At 30.9% G+C, this 17,371-nt stretch overlaps 1 protein-coding gene across 5 annotated transcripts in view; it reads right to left on the reverse strand.

The window, feature by feature from the left end:
- LOC127721933 (dynein axonemal heavy chain 6-like) overlaps positions 1-17,371 on the reverse strand; it is a 69,022-nt gene that overhangs the window by 21,335 nt on the left and 30,316 nt on the right. For 2 of the 5 annotated variants that reach the window (XM_052228753.1, XM_052228750.1), the window contains exons 37-52: positions 16,522-16,669; positions 15,212-15,501; positions 14,644-14,815; positions 13,954-14,117; positions 13,027-13,062; positions 10,998-11,129; positions 10,507-10,667; positions 10,075-10,225; positions 9,460-9,641; positions 9,004-9,190; positions 5,845-5,999; positions 4,673-4,853; positions 2,934-3,059; positions 2,359-2,468; positions 1,737-1,899; positions 827-909 (exon numbers count right to left, since the gene is read on the reverse strand). In XM_052228753.1, the coding sequence (XP_052084713.1) occupies positions 827-909; positions 1,737-1,899; positions 2,359-2,468; positions 2,934-3,059; positions 4,673-4,853; positions 5,845-5,999; positions 9,004-9,190; positions 9,460-9,641; positions 10,075-10,225; positions 10,507-10,667; positions 10,998-11,129; positions 13,027-13,062; positions 13,954-14,117; positions 14,644-14,815; positions 15,212-15,501; positions 16,522-16,669 (2,441 nt within the window). Of the gene's footprint in view, positions 1-826; positions 910-1,736; positions 1,900-2,358; positions 2,469-2,933; positions 3,060-4,672; positions 4,854-5,844; positions 6,000-9,003; positions 9,191-9,459; positions 9,642-10,074; positions 10,226-10,506; positions 10,668-10,997; positions 11,130-13,026; positions 13,063-13,205; positions 13,242-13,953; positions 14,118-14,643; positions 14,816-15,211; positions 15,502-16,521; positions 16,670-17,371 lie in introns of all 5 variants that reach the window. The other 3 variants (XM_052228755.1, XM_052228754.1, XM_052228752.1) reach the window with 2 other exon arrangements.

A 17,371-nucleotide genomic window follows, 5' to 3' on the forward strand; every position in this document is an offset into this window, starting at 1 on the left:
GCCGGAGATCCACTCAATTAAGATTCGAGTCCAACGCATAACCTTAGTGTTGACAGGCAGATTCCTGTATTCTATTATTTTTCTGAATTGTGATACTACATAATGTGACTTATCACTTGATTTCCAAGTGCATGATCAAATAATGGTTGCAGCCTGTGGATCATGAACTGCTTACCTGTCTGCAGCCCTGGGTTCAATCTTTGGTTTTATGTGTAATGTTTTGCAATTGTTGTTTGACTTTTTGTTGTATTTATTTTTGGCCATGGTGTTGTCAATTTTTATTGTTTTTTCCATTGCCTTATTGGTATCTTCCTTCTCTTTTTATCTCATGCTCTCATAGCTTTGTAAGGAGCATGTCCAAATGATGTGAGATTTTGTAGTCTGTTTTACTCTAAAGATGTCATCTGAACAATAAGAGGTCCTCTTGCTTTGTCTGAATACTGTAAACCAACTAATTTTCGCATCATTGGCAAGAAGAAAAATAAAGCGAAAAAAAATCATCATAAAACTTGAATGTTTCCTTACATAAATACATCTAGAAAATTAGAAAATTATGAAAAATAAATCACTACAAAAAAGGCTAGAAAGCGCTAAATGCAAATTACAGTATCATCAGAAATAAGTTGGTTTACAGTAATCTATTATGATACAAGAGCATAAAGCATCCTGATACAATATATGGAATATCAGTTACTTTTACCGTCTAAATTATAAAGCTTAATATAAATAGGTTAAGCTGATGCTGTAAAAGCATTCCTATGTCTTACATTTTGCAACATTAGTGGAAGGTGAGACAAAATTCTACAAAATAAAATTTGTTTTGTACCTTTCTCTCTTTGGTTCCACAGTTTTATGTACTTTTGCATAAGTATCCATGGCACATACCCACATACAAAGTGACTTGCAAGCCTGAAAAACAAAAATATAAGTCTTTGATATTTAGGGTTTCACATTTCAATAAATTTCTGACTTTTGTTTATAACTGTAAAGACATAGGTAGCCAAATGAAAATTACTCTTTATAAATTTGGATGGTACGAAGTACTTTGGTGGATCTTCCTTTTTTAGGAACTCTGGATTCTGCTCTAATCCAAAAATTTGAATGCAGAGGATGTATAAAAACAAAAATACTTGAGAAGCTTTATGACCGAACAGGACCTAAATGGAATAGCCAAGTTTAAAGATGACAATAAATAGGTAAAAATTTGTCACAGCATCCATCACCATTCGCAAACAGGTCAGATGATTATCTAAAAATTAAAAAAATAACAACAAATTATTTCTTTAAGTTTTAATTTTGCAGTCTTAATCTTAACAAAATTTTGCAGTCTAGATCTGAACACGTGTGTTAAAAGTTGCAGTATGAAGAGAACAACCATACATTGTCTCAAAACATATATTTTTTCTTGCTTGTACTTGACTTGAAACAGGATAGAAATATTCATCAAAATCTCTCATTCTACCTGTGTCTAAGCCTTGCATAAATTAATTCTATATTAAGAGACAATGTATAGTATTTCCTACATTTCCTATGTCACAATGCATACGTTATCACATCAAGGTAAGAACCAATTGTTCGATGACGTCATTTACCTAGATTGCCCTCGGGTCAACTAGTGTACTTCATTCAAAACAACTCGAGATTGGCTCATAAAGTACAAACTCACTTAGTTTTCTTGTTCAGCATAACCAAAACTCCTTATTTTTATATTATTCTATAAATAACTCTGAACTAACCTTAGATACTTTTTCTACAACCTCAGGAACAAATTTAGGATTTTCAATGTATTTCTTTAGTTTTCTCACAGTTGAATCTGTGATCTTATCCTTGTCGTAATTTTGTAAGTTTTTCAGGAAGTTTCCATCACCAAGTAATACCTTAGCTGAAGACCAGTCAGTCCTGTGATATAAAAAAAATATTCGTAGAGAGTCTTATAACATTTAGATTGCCACTGGACATTAAACACCCATTCATCATCATCACAAAGTAGACTAGAATTATTTACAACTCTTTCAACTACTTTCCCCTTTAAAAAAACTTATTCTATGGGATAAAAATAGAGATCCTGTTTATACGCTATGCTTAAAAGGATATGAAGACACTCCATTCTACTGTCTGTTTTTAAGACCTTTCGGAATCCTCTTGATTTTTCTTAATGATACACACCTTCAAAAACATGAAGGCAGGAATTTCATTGGCTGATAATAATTACCAGAACAGAAAGTAGGATTGAGTGTTGTCAGATCCTTGTAAGTGAAGAGTGTAAACAGAATCTGTATTTTAATGAGATTGAGACTTATTCACAGGATATTTTCTAAATGATAAATGATTGACTCGTACTGTTAACTGAAGACTTACTTGGTATTACAAAGAATACAAACAGCCTCCATTACAGTTTGTACAAGTTCTGGTGGGGTGTTGAATACTCTCACTTCAGATATATCAGACTTATCAAGCGCATCTAAAGCCTAAAATATATAACAAAAATAAATACACCTTGCTATAATAATAATATATACATGGGATGCATTTCTGGTTGTTGTTCTCTTCTTTTTTCAACTTTTTACAAGAACATATGTCCATAGGAAACTATGCTCCAATTACAATATCCCATTTTTAAGTTCATTGAACCATAAATTCTGGGTCAAAACTCTAATTTGACATCTCTATTAAACAGTTCATTTCATAATTAACATGTGTACTAAGTTTCAAGTTGATTTGACCATAAACCACCTTAATCCAAAACTTTAACTTGTTAAGAGACCCATGGACGCACAGACTGGAAAACATAATGCCCCCTACTATTACACGGTTCCGCAGATAGCTTGTCAGAATATGGCTGTTTTGTGCTGACACAAAGTTAAGCAAGATTCAATCTGATATCTTAATGTTTTTTTGACATTTGGAGAATTGGTGTTCAAAAGATATCCTACCTTAATGGCAGCATCCAGTGCAGGAAGAGCTTTGTCTAAATCTCTCTGAGCATCGTCAGCAATGGCCTGTGTTTCTTCTGCTTTAACCTTGGCTACCGTTTCATCTTCTAGTACCACTTTTCTAACCTATTAATAGGAAAATATTTACTTAAATTCAGAAATTTTTGTTATGTTTTTATTATGACAACAAGAGTGCACACGCTGAAATGTCTCGCCTACTATACTGACCATTGATTTTATGTTGATAGTCCTACATATAAAGTTTTACTACAAGTATCACATTAACATTTATGATCCAAGAAAATTTATGATCCAAGAAAATGAACCAAGCTGGAAATACATGTACACCTTTAATACAATCCCTCCATACACAGAATATTGATGACCTATTGCTTATAGTATAAAAGAAACAGACCAAACCATGGAAATTCTATATTGACCAATGAACCATGAAAATGAAGTCAAGGTCATTTGAACCCTGCCAGACAGACATGTACACATTAAAATCATTCCAAATATAGTTGACCTATTGCTTAAGGTATCTAAGAAAAAAAGTTAACCAGGAAAACTGAACATTGACCAATCAACCATGAAAATGAGGTGAAGGTCAGATGATACCTGCCATACAGACATATACACCTTACAATCATTCCATACACCAAATATAGTTGACCTATTGCTTAAAGTGTAAGAAAAACAGACCAAAACACAAAAACTTAACATAAGCAATGAACCATGAAAACGAGGTAAAGGTCAAATAAAACCTGCCAGACTGACATGTACATCATTAAATATTTCCATACACCAAATATCATTGACCTACTGCATACAGTATTAGGAAAACAGACCAAAACACAAAAACTAAACTATGACCACTGAACCATGAAAATGAGGTCAAGGTCAGATGACACCTGCCAGTTGGACATGTACACCTTACTATCATTACATACACCAAATATAGTAGACCTATTGCTTATAGTAACTCAGATATGGACTTGACCACGAAAACTTAACCTTGTTCACTGATCCATGAAATGAGGTCGAGGTCAAGTGAAAACTGTCTGACGGGCATGAGGACCTTGCAAGGTACGCACATACCAAATATAGTTATCCTATTACTTATAATAAGAGAGAATTTAACATTCCAAAAAATCTGAACTTTTTTTTCAAGTAGACACTGAACCATGAAAATGAGGTTAAGGACATTGGACATGTGACTGACGGAAACTTCGTAACATGAGGCATCTATATACAAAGTATGAAGCATCCAGGTCTTCCACCTTCTAAAATATAAAGCTTTTAAGAAGTTAGCTAATGCCGCCGCCGGATCATTGTCCATTATCCATCAATCCCAAAAATAAATACATGCAATAATTTAAATAATTAAAAATACTTTATACAATTATAAGTTCAAAAGCTAAAAAACAATTTATAAAGCTTCTGTAAAAATTTAATTGAATTGATCCCCTTGCAAGAAAACTTTTTGTTTCTACAACTGTGAATTTTTCATTAATCATGGAATACTTTTTTCATGGATTTTGTGGGTAAAGTTGATCCACGAATATAAGCGTTTAAGGAAATGAAGATATCCAATAAGCTTGTATGAAGAGTTTGTACAAACCATGAAATCAAGTTTCCATGAAAAATGCATTTTTTACTCGATTCTGAAAATTGGTAACCTGCGAAAATAAAAGAGTCCACCGCAGTAAAATTTTACAATAATTTGAACATTAAAATACCTTATCAGCTTCCTCTTGATCTACAACTAGTCTCTCCATCAAGTTGTTAGTGTCCTCCGATTTCTTCTTTAACTCAGGTTCAAGGGCAACTAACTCTTTCTTCATTTTGTCAACCAGTACATTTGTGTCCAACAACTTCTCCAATCCATTCTGTACTCTTGTTTTTGCAGTCTTCAAAGCTCTGAAATAAAATTGATAAATAAAAGGAGTTGTAATGTGAACCTCCAAGAGGCATCAACCCAACGACACAAAATCAAAAGACATCTAGAGGTCAACATACAGTCTTTTAACAATAGACAGGTATTCATTACAGTATGTCAAGCTGTAAATTGTATCTAAAAGTTTCTCTAATTTTTGTGCTATTTTCACATTTCTTGATCGGTGTGAGAAAAATATTTCTCCTCACTAGCGAAATATTTGTTCTCGGCAAATGATTGGTCGAAATTTAATTATAACGTCAAATTTTCTTGGTTTCTTCTGAATTTCCTATTGTGACGTCATCAAAAAAAGGCAACCATGCCTGATGACGTCACATATAAAGAACACAACTTTCGGCAAATCTTTGAAAAGGAAGGATAAAAAAACATTAGAGAAACAGATTCCATCACTTTAACTCGTATATTACGATATTTCTCTACTCTCAACAGTTAAATTTTAATTATTTAAAAAGCTCGGCAAGCCTCACGCTTTAAATATTAAAATTTAACTGTCTCGAGTGGAGAAATATCGTAACACACTTGTAGCAGTTGTGGAATCTATATATCTACGATGAGTTTAATTGTCCCAAGTATTAAAAAACTATGAATGAATTCAAAACTACCATCAAAGATCTGCAATCAAGGCTGATATTCACTAAATGGCAAAAAAAAGGTTTAACAAAAGACTGGTGAGGTTCCTGACATATGAACCTTCATAATTAAAATTTCCAACTTTTAAAAAATATTCCTGTCTCTAGAAGTTGTGAAATATCCTAATCAACAGGGGTGTAGAATATATATTTACCTATAACATTTATGATAACTTTGAATTCCTATTCTTGTTCACGGGTTCAAAAGATTTATTGAAGTTTTTAATTAAATCTGAACAAAAAGAAAAAAATATTTTAACTATCAACGGGTATAACTCATCCATAAAAAAACAACTCAAAATTGGTCTATAAAGTACAAACTCACTTAGTTTTCTCATTCAGCATAGACAAGTAGAGATTAATTAATTCCAAATAACTAGTAGGTGTGGTATAATATCGTCTCTTTAACTCAGAGTAGAATGTTTCAGCCATTGTGCTCACACTGGTATGGATATCTACACACATCTCGGCTATCTTGCTCTAAAAAGATACATGGAAAGCACATATTGAAAATGAACACGTTGATATATTCACCATTGCTTTAATGTATTAACTATACATAAATGATGTGCATGGGTATTCAATAACATTTTTTCCTTTTGTTCTTGTTGAATCTTAATTCATTCAAAATAATAACAAATCAACAATATGTTTAAGGCTGTTCCAAAATGTATCTGGTGGGGGAATGGGAGGCACTCAAGTTAATTGAATATGGGTGGTTGCATTTGCCTTAGAATTTTGTAAGAATAATAAAATGAAAACTTTTATTTTAAGTGTGGTCTGGGTCTTAAAAAAAAAGCCTCCCATCTGTTTAATTCTGGAACAGCCCTTATTTAAGACATGTCTGTAAAACAATAACAGGAGAGTTCAGGGATAGTTGTTGTTTCAATTCGGAGGCTGAAAAGTTGTATCATGTGACATTTTTCTATTCATCCACCTTAAGTTTTTAACACAGATGAATTAAGCAAATGAAATGACTTAAATAGATTTCCACTTAAAAATTTTAACCTTAACCTCAATTTTTATTTTGACCCCCTCACTCTGATGAAACTCTACCTTTAGGTGACATCACCCATACGTTGATGTTTTCATGTAGACAATGTTGTATTGGTTCCAAAACTGCATAGATTTCAGATGTTTTCATATGACAATTGTATGTTAAATTGAAATATGACACAGAAAAAAACAGACCATTTCAGAACAAAATTATAGTGCAATTGACTTTTAAAATTTTACAAAATCACTCAAGTGTAAAATATAGGTCAAAGTTGGATAATCAAATTACTATATAATGAATATGAGAACTTCTATGGACAGAAGTATAATGTAATAGTAACCTTTTTCCATCTACTGTACACTAAATGTGCTCCAATAACCCATGTTTAATTTGATCCCATGTTATATATAATGTAGTCTGTATGCATGCATATACAGCTGTTTTTCTTGTCAAGAATTTCTGTTACATGTCTAAAATATTTTGTGTGGATTCATTTCTTTTTTTTCAATCAATTTTCACGCTAAAAGAAAAAAATTGCTATATTAAGAGTTCCTAATTTTTATTTTATTTTTATTTTTCATGATTTGCTAATATCAAAGTTACTAAAAACTTGTGTTTCATAGAGCATCAAATTTTTTGGTTTCCCCCTACCAACGAAATCCATGAAATATTGGTATCCCACAAGTATTTAGGAATCCACAGTATATCTTTTGGTACTGTGATGTAACTACACTCAAATTAAGACATAAAACAAACAATTCTTTCTTCTGACGATTTTCTGAATATAGTGTTGAGTATTCCATAGAAAGATAGAAGATATATAATGAGAATATAACATTCTAAATATAACTTGCTATATTACTTGAGAAAACGCTAAATTACATTTGATGTCCGGTAAAACAGTGTCATTTGTGCAAAATTTTCCTGTCAGTTTTGACTCAATGCCTTGTAATGATATGATAGCTGCTTTGACTTAATAATGACTTGATGGTATGATGATAAATAAAATATTTAAATTATAAATACCAATGTTTACCATTTATAAAATATATTTCATGTTTAAATATATGATTTTTGGAATGCAGTTTTCCCCCTCGATCAAAGAAACTGGGTTTTAATATATTTCCACATTAGTTGTTACTAAAAAAATTAGCGAATTTTGTTCTAAAATCCTTAAAATTAATAAAAAAAGACCTGATACATTTATATCAATATGTGTAATAAAGTCATCAAAAGGGAATATCTGGCCTCCATCAGTGTTTTTATCTTTTATGAATTATATCCAATATGCAAAAATGATCTCATCTGACACATATAACAACATTATGTGTCTTTTAAAATTTGTATATTTCAGATACTTTATTCCTTTCATCTCTATGCCCAATCTAATAGTGTCAGTCACCGTCCTAATCCCATTAAATCAACCTCCCCTAAATCTAACCCAGCTAAAGTGCAGTAAAGCAATATATATGTATGTATATTAGACATGCACAGTTCACCAGAATCGAGTGAAGCTGAGCTTACCACTGTAACCTGCACAAATAGCATATAATTATTCTTCAACTACTTATTTGTAGTACACTTTAATAAATGGACCGTTTGATTCAATTTTACTAAGATATCCTCTTAAATAAGGCAAATTTGTAAATTATAAATATAGTATTTTTAATTTCATTAGATAACTTTACTAATGAATGTTTTCATATAACAAAATACTTTACTAATGAATGTTTTCATATAACAAAATTATGTAAGTATATCAAAGAAGAATTAATATGAGCCAAGTGATTTTGTGTCATAAATTTTAATATATTAAAGTGTGAATTATGAGTGTATTTGTGTCACAAATTTATGTTCATGTGCCTGTAGTGATTTTGTGTTATAAATTAATATTCATGTGTGCATTGTGATTTTTTTTTTGTCATGAATTTATGTTCATGTGAGCACTGATTTTGTATTATAAGTAATATTCATGTGCACATAGTGATTTTGTGTTATAAATTAATATTCTTGTGCACATAGTGAATTTGTGTAATGAGTTTATACACAATATCCTTTTATTTCAAATATCTTAAGCTTGCAGAACACATTTTTTTTTTTTAACACAGGTCGACCTATATTTCTGAAACATATAACATCAATTGACTATATTTCTGAAACATATAACATCAATTGACTATTCCCAGATAGTTATTTTAAATGTTTATGACTACAAACAATCTTTTTTATAGTATCAATTCTAATTGGACAATTAATGTCGATAATTTTCATAGTACAACTCAACAATGATTGTGCCTCCAAAATAATCTGCATCTGTTTGGATCATTTCATTGTGCAACTATGGAAACTTGTTAAAAATAAATCACAAATGAAAATTAGTTGGTTTGGAGTAGGTTATCTATATATATATATTATGTGGATAATTGTGGAACTGAAATAACTTGATCTGCATGAGGCCCTAAAAAGAGATTTTGTTTCCTTTCATACCTTTAATCCATCATCTCCAAGGTCAACACTCTCAAAGAAAGATGTTGATACCCCCAACAGAGCCTCTCTTGGCCATTCTGTAAACCAATCTATAGTACAACAGTTTACAAGTGATGGGAACATACGGCATCTAGTACGGAATGAATTTCCCACAGGACTCATACATAATACTATATGCAGGTTATTCCTGAAAATCAAAAATTATAATCTATAATTAAGGTACTTCTCTATCTCATGTTTGATAAAGTCTTTTCTGGTACTTTGTTTGATTGTATTAGAAATCAAACATTGATTGTACTATCATTATATATTATTATCATTATATAATCTTTGCTTTTATTTTTTTTATTTTTTTCATTCATCCAAGATATGGTATCCTATAGCTATGACTTGAAAAAATCTAGTGTAGATATTATAAGACTCCTAAAAAGAAATACTTATATGCATTTAATTTACCTGACTCTATTAATACAGAATTCAAAGATGGCATCTCTGTTGCCTTCTGGGATACCAAGTTCCTTAGCAGCAGGTCGGCAGCCGATAATTAACCTCTCGTACTCATCAGCTTCAAATAAGTTTGGAACTTCACCAGAGTTTAGTACATTATTGATATCTTCAAGGAATTCTTCTACAACAATCTGCAAATCAACAGTTATAAACCATATAATTTTCTTGGTTAAGTTATGACCTTAAGTTATAAACATCTCTTGTTAACCCTAAAAGTAACTTAAAAAAATCTGTACTTGAATTTTGGCAAAAATTATTTTACAAGCATTTTAGATTAAAGATATTTAAGTTGAATAAACTTAGGAAAAATCTACACAATTTAAATATATTCCATCAACTGCTGATTTAAAAGTTCATATATCATGTAATGCAATGACCTTTACCCCTCTCTGACTCATATTTCATCAACTGCTGATTTAAAAGTTCATATCTCATGTAATGTAATGACCTTTAACATGACCATTACCCCTCTCTGACTCATATTCCATCAACTGCTGATTTAAAAATTCATATCTCATGTAATGTAATGACCTTTTACATGACCTTTACCCCTCTATGACTCACCTGTGTATCAGTAAAAAGGAAGGTTGTGTGTTGATTCTTAACTCCAGCAAGATCATACAGTTTCTTAATATCATCATGGAAAGCATTATAATCATAACCTCTACTCAGTTCAATCTGTACACAGGGGTACCCAGCAATGTGTGAAGACAATCTACAAATATGTCAAACCAATGAAAATATACTCTGACATCAAAATAATTGTCCTACAAATAAGGGGTTTTCATGACACCTAAAAACATGTCAAACTTGAGTGCAAATGTTTATTTTCTGATCCTGAGTTTTAATATTTTATAGCAATTGACATGTTTTTATACTGAAATGGGAGATAACGCAGAAAAAAATAGAATATTTGATAGAAAATTCGTACTAATCATGTAAAATTTTCATTTCAAAATAGAACAAAACAAGACAACATCACATGGAATAACAAACCTAGTAAGTGACTGTTTCCCTGTTCCACCAACACCAACCAGTAGAGCATTACCCCTCTCTTGTCTGATCATTCTAACAATACGAGACACATGTTCAATGGCATCCATGAAAAATACAAGTCTCATTTCCTTGGAGGACTGCATGTTCAAATCATCTAGATACTGCAATAATTAAATACAACATATTTTTCCCGATTTCAGAATGAAATTATTTTGTAAAATTAGAACATATGACATTTGAGTTTATAAGTACATATACTGCAAAAAAAAATCTTCTAGAATGCAAGAAAGCTAGAGCCTATACAAATGTGTATTCCTTTTATTATTTTAAAATAATTTTTAGATTCAATACTTCAAAGGAATCAAAAGCATATATGTTAAGAAGCATTGAAGAAACTGACTATTACAAGCACAGTTCTGATTTAAGATTAATCTCCCTTTGATTCATGATCTACTCCCTTAAGAAAAACATGCCAGTCTGTGAACACTTACATCTTGTAAAATATTCTTTAACTTTTTCATATCAGGTAATTCTTCATATATACGATCCTGTTTCTCTGCTCCCATCTTTATAAAATCTCCAAATATAATAGGATTGGTTTGGAATTGTTCTGGTTCAATTGTCTGTAAAACAATAATGCAATCAAATTAGTTACCATATTCCATACAGTAACCTTTACCATATTCCATACATACAATACAACCTATATTCACATTTTCAAATTTGTACAATCCAAAATATCAAGTGCCCCTAATGATTGAGCTAATCATCATCAGGCCAGTAGCCTAGATGTTTTAAGGGGGTTATTTGGGGTCATGACTTTAATAGTCAAACGTCAACCTAAATCTCGACATCAATTGTCTTTATTAGTATTTTTTGTATAAGGGCAGTCAACAGAAATCTCATCTCATTTCAAAAACAATAGCAAATGTTTCCTATTTAACAAATATTTAAGTGTTTAAGTTTAAATTTGAATCTGAATATGCTCTTTTAAGAACAAAAATGTACAGATTTTTTCAAATGTCTAGTGAAAACACTATCTAAACTTGTCTCAACATGTTGACTGCATTCATCCTTAATTGATTTCATATAAAGCTAACATCATTATGTTTCATAAACCTAACTGAAACAGGTGTACCAGCCATTTGAAAAAGTTGATTCTTCATTACTACATACTATTATGCACAGTGTTTTCAAAAAGCTAAAGCTTGTGTAAAGCTACTATTACCATATGTTTCTATCCCTTCTGACTTAGTCAGCCAGATGTTACCAGAAAATCTACACATTCTCAACCTTCTAATAAGTAATTTTTATTTAATAAATATTTTGTTAATAAAATACATTTATTACAAAAAAAAAACTACCCATTCTTCAGCTTCTACTGGGGGTACTCAATATTATATTAATAATAAAAATGTATTTATTACTAAAAGATCTGCACATTCTTCAGCTTCTAATCACTAATGTTTACTTGTCATAAATTATGCATAATATCATGCACTAAATATTCTGTTTAAAATCTCATATTATTAATAGTATAACTGATATTTATCCATTATAATTTGCAAATCTGAAATATGACTAGAAAATCTCAATAAACATGATACATACCACTTACATCCACTGCATTTGAAGTCTGGTGGGTAGTTATCTCATTAGCAATCATACCACATCTCCTTACTTTTACATTTCTTTGTTTTTTGAATTCACACATATATATGGTACCTGTCTAACAATGCTTTTGTAAGACTTACAAGAAAATTGACCTTACATTTAAGTTTCAAAAGAATATGTCAGGTAGTAATATGTACAACAGGACTCAAGTGTACAAAACATATAATTTGTCTATTTGTTGTATCAACTTTGTTCCAATACACTACTTTCTACAGTAAAGAAATAAAAATGTTGAGACCCAGACCCCACAAAAAAACTTTACCAGTATCTAAGGGACTGTTTTTAATTAATGAAACAAAATTATTCATCTACAAAAAATCTATTTGAACTCAGTTTTATTCCCTTGTTATGCAAGAGACTTTAGTCTCAAAATAAAACGATTCTTCTACAAAAAAAAATCTACTTAAAAAAACTTTTCATTCTCTTGTTAAGCAAGAGATTTTTTCACTCTCAAAATAATATGATTCATCTACAAAAATATCAGATGTTTTACTCTGTTGGAACTGCCCATACGAAGGCCGGGAACATTTGATTTTTTCTTCACAGGTGGTAGGTCGGCATCCTAAAATTTAAAACAAACCAAAGGCGCTGAACACATGTGCAATTTTCCATGAACCTTAATATTCACAAGTTCTTGAATACATGTGCAATTTTCCATGAACCTTAATGTCCACAAGTTCTTGAACACATGTGCAATTTTTCATGAATCAAATGTGCTTTCTGATGTTTACAAATTGCCCATGAAACACATTTATTACATTTCTGAATGCTTTTGCTCCCTTATACCGTCCTGCTCTATCCAACGCAATATTTGATATCATACATGCATTGTACCAGTTACATTACCTGGAATTTGGTTTTGGATCCTTTCCAACTATGAAGCTGTCAGAAGTTCAATAAGTATTTTAAATAAATAAATTATTATATTTCTGAAAGCTTTTGCTCCCTATCCCAACATGTTCTTTGCAGCATGCATATGTAATGCAATATTTTATATCATACATGCATAGTACCATTTACGTTACCTCAAACTTTATTTTGGATCCTTTCCAATTATAAAGCTGTCAGAAATTCAACAGATATTTCAAATAAATACAAAACAGATGTCTGGAAAAATCACTAAATTTTTATTATAAATTTTTTAAATAGATTAAGGGAAAACAACATTAACAGATATGCAATACACTGTAAAGTGTTTCCCCAAAATACCTGCATCCGAGCATTTAGCAATACTCTAATATTTTGGCCACCATATAACCTTTGCTTTAAGACAGATAGCACAATGCCATCCTCAACAACAAGCTTTGACAGTTCAACAAAACTTTTAAAATTTCAATAGCATAATTTGACTGTTAAGTGGCTCCTTGACATACAAAAGTTTAAACTAGCCAAAGAGCAATCCATTACATTTCTAGTTGGTAACAAAAACAGGGAAATATCTTTTTAGAAGAAAACAGTATTTTGAAGACATCAAAGAAGATGAGTCTAACTTATTTAGTCCCAGAAGGTATCACCAGCCCAGTAGCCAGTACATGGGTACTGGCATGAAAACACAAAATAATTATAAATTAAGGAATGTATCTCCCTAATGCTGAGCTCTGATTCCATGTGCTGATTTGGCATGCTTTATGGATACTTTTTTGGTTTTATCAGCTCTGAAAAGTCTGTATTAGGTTTTGGAGACATTAATTGTGGAATTGCACACAGCTAGTGCATTAAAATTGGTTAACATTATTCTGAATTGAAATTAATAATTTCTAATAGATTACTCACCTCACCAAAATGTTTATTAGCCATATCTGCTAAGATTTGGTAGAAATACATTTTATCTTCATTATTAATCAGACGGTCATGGAATACTCTCATCGATTCATGACAAAATAAACGGAAAATCTGTTTGCCATCTCTAATTACACCTGTGTCAGCTTGTAATACACCTAGGATAAACAAATAAAAAATAATAAACAATTTGGTCATGAATCTTCTTTTTTTTTACAAGATTTTGACACACATTTTTCTTTAAATTATAATACAATAGTGTATATTTAGACCTATTTAAAAAAGGACTAAGTGCTTCCAATGAAAAAATTATTTTTTTAATTAATTTAAATGTCTACAAATGTCATCTATCTTTTATTCATAATGTGTCCACTAATTTTTCCTCTTTATTTTTGTGTTAACTACATGAGTAGCAAAAATATAGTACCCTTGAAAAATTGCATTAAAGTCAACGAAATTTCATAATCTTATAAAACCATGAAAGTAAATATCAGGAATTAAATTATCACTACTAATTTAGAAAAGTTATATATTTACAGAAAATAAACCTATATCTATGGATATTCTTTTTTCTTTTCAAAAAGTTAAGGGGAAACAATCCAGACCTACCATGAATATATTTTGACAGATCTCTAAAGTTAAACTATTTTTTTTAAAAGTTAAGGGCAAGTAATGCAGACCTACCCTGAATACATTTTGACAAATCTCTCAAGTTAAACACATAATGAGATTTTGCTGGTGTTGGAAGCAGATCTGTTGACATTCTGAAGTAGATCTCCACAGCAGCCTGTACAATAGGTTCTGTACAGTGACGTACTGCTGTTGGGAAGTCCATTAAGAAACCTGCCATAATTTGCTGAAATATAAAGATAAATTCATGAACTTTATAGTTCTGGACAATAGATTCTGACCAATGACAAACAACAGTTATGTCCAAGCACAATTTGCAAAATTGAAAAAATAAAACCTGCATGAATTTACAGAAAGATGAAATGTAGAAAGCTCCTTAAAATGATTCCTAAACACGATAGTTTTATATATGTGTACCGTTAGCCAATTACTTTGTATAATTAAGAATTGTAATAGACAAATCTAGATTAACAAAAGCAGAAATTCACTAAAAGGGGGGAATAAATCATCTGACTTTTACAGAAAAATAATCTTCTTAAAAAATAATAAAATACACAAATCTTGCACTCATATAACCTGAAAATTCTGGATGAGCCAGTGGGTACAATTACTACATACTTACTGTAAACATATGTTTAAGACTGTGTTCCGATGGAGATGGAATAGCAAACATAGCAAAATGTCTGAAAAATCTTGGTGACACATTATTACGGCCACCACCAGGTGGGGCACAGGCGGCTGCTAAAGTCACATCCTGAATGTCTTTCCATGTAAGTTTTTCACGATCGTACATTCCACCGAAGTCCTGATATTGTCTCAACAGTTCTATAGGTGGCTGAGAGCCATATGTATCCAGTTTAGGCATGTTTAAGTCATCAATTAAAATTATCACACGTTTGCCATGAGGAGCACCTGTAAATGTAATTATAATTGATTGATTGTTGGTTGCTTAACATCCAGTGTAAATGTAATTATAAACATAGTTGTAATATAAATAGCAATAACCCTACAACACAAACGAAACAAACAGTTAAATAAAATAATCTGAACAACTGCAATCCTTCAACATAAGTGAAAGAAATATATTGACATCAAGAGGTCCCCATGAGTTGTTAAATGATGAACCAATTATGAATGATTTTGACCATAATTTTCTTCTTGTCTTTGGGCTGCTGTAACATATACTACACATCTCCTTTTATCTGATCAATGTGACATCAACAACAAATTGTAATTTTGTTCTAAAATTTATTATTTTATTAAAGTTTCGTAAGTCTAAAATGAAAAATATATATCGTTTTATGCAAGGTTGTTTTAGAAATAAATGAATGAATGTGTGTGTGTTTGAAGGGAGAGGGATCAAAGGCATTCTTATTTATTCAACTACGCACAGAATCCTGATTCTTTCTGATATGCTATATCTATTAAGTTTGATCTCAAGAAATAAGCACTGCTTTGAATTGGCTTTTGATTCTCCTATACAATACTGTAAAAATAAGGAGATGTGGTATGATTGTCAATGAGACAACTGTCCACCAAAGTTCAAATGAAGTTGATGTAAGCAATTATAGGCAACCGCATGGCCTTCAACAATGAGAAAAACCCATACCGTATGGTCGACTATAAAAGGCCCCGACTGTTTGTCTGGAAATTTTTATAAATTGCTTTCAACAGTCTAATAAATTTGACACAACTTATGTTGTTAGCTGGTTTAAATTTGTCAAACTGTGGATTTATTATCATTCGTGGAGTACCAGTTTTTCAGAATTTCATGGCTAAAGACGAACCATAAATTTAAGTGTTTAACAAAGTCATAATCTACTATAGGCTTGTATGAAAACTTCAAGAAAAAGGTATCCATGACAATACAATCTTTTCTCAATCAACGAAAATTGGTACACACAAAAATAAATTGTTTTTAACTCTACTAACCAATACAATTTTTCCTTCTCTTCTCTAATTTAGATTCTATCATTTCTTGTGTTCTTTTGCTGCTGGTCTGAGCAGAGAAGTTAATGAACACAGGTACATAGTTAGCTCTGTCAGCAATATTCTGTAGATGGCCACGGGCAATGACAGACTGAAAATAAATATAGAGGATCAAGAGCATAACATAATATTAATTTCATTGTCCACTTGGCAATTAAACAAACTTAAATTTAATGTTATTTGTCTTGGCAGTAGGACCTTTATAACAATATATTGTTGTAAGGCAATAAGACAAACTTTTTTTTATATAAAACCATGCAATGCATCTATTTAGAAAACCAAGACCATTAAAATTAATTTCATAAAATATACTCTCATTAATTGTAGACTTTTCATTCTGTAACAACAAAGTAATTTTTTTTTGTGTCTGATGAGCATTAAAGGAACCTTTTACTTAAAGGGTAAAAGTTTTCTAATTGGAAGTTTGACTTGGAGTCCAGCTGTTGTTAGAGAGATAAATCCCTTTTTCTTTTTTTCTGTAATTCTTGTCTCTTGAAAATCTAATTCACATCCCTCTTTTCATATCCATCATTGTCCATATTGCATGTTTTACTATCTTGGAAACATACATGTATCTAACATCCTAAGTATTTCAGTATCTGAAGTATCTATTGCAGACATACTACATTTTTACAGACTTAACACCTATCATACACATTTCATAGTTTTAAACATTTGAATACCTTATTTACTAGTACATCTAGTATTTCTTATCTTTTTGAAGACCTAATAAAAATTGTATTATTTTATAATCTTAAATACCATCTTTTTTCATACGAAGAAAGAAAAATAA

The sequence above is a fragment of the Mytilus californianus genome, unplaced genomic scaffold, assembly GCF_021869535.1.
Source record: "Mytilus californianus isolate M0D057914Y unplaced genomic scaffold, xbMytCali1.0.p SCAF_12, whole genome shotgun sequence".
NCBI classification, from domain to species: Eukaryota; Metazoa; Mollusca; class Bivalvia; order Mytilida; family Mytilidae; genus Mytilus; species Mytilus californianus.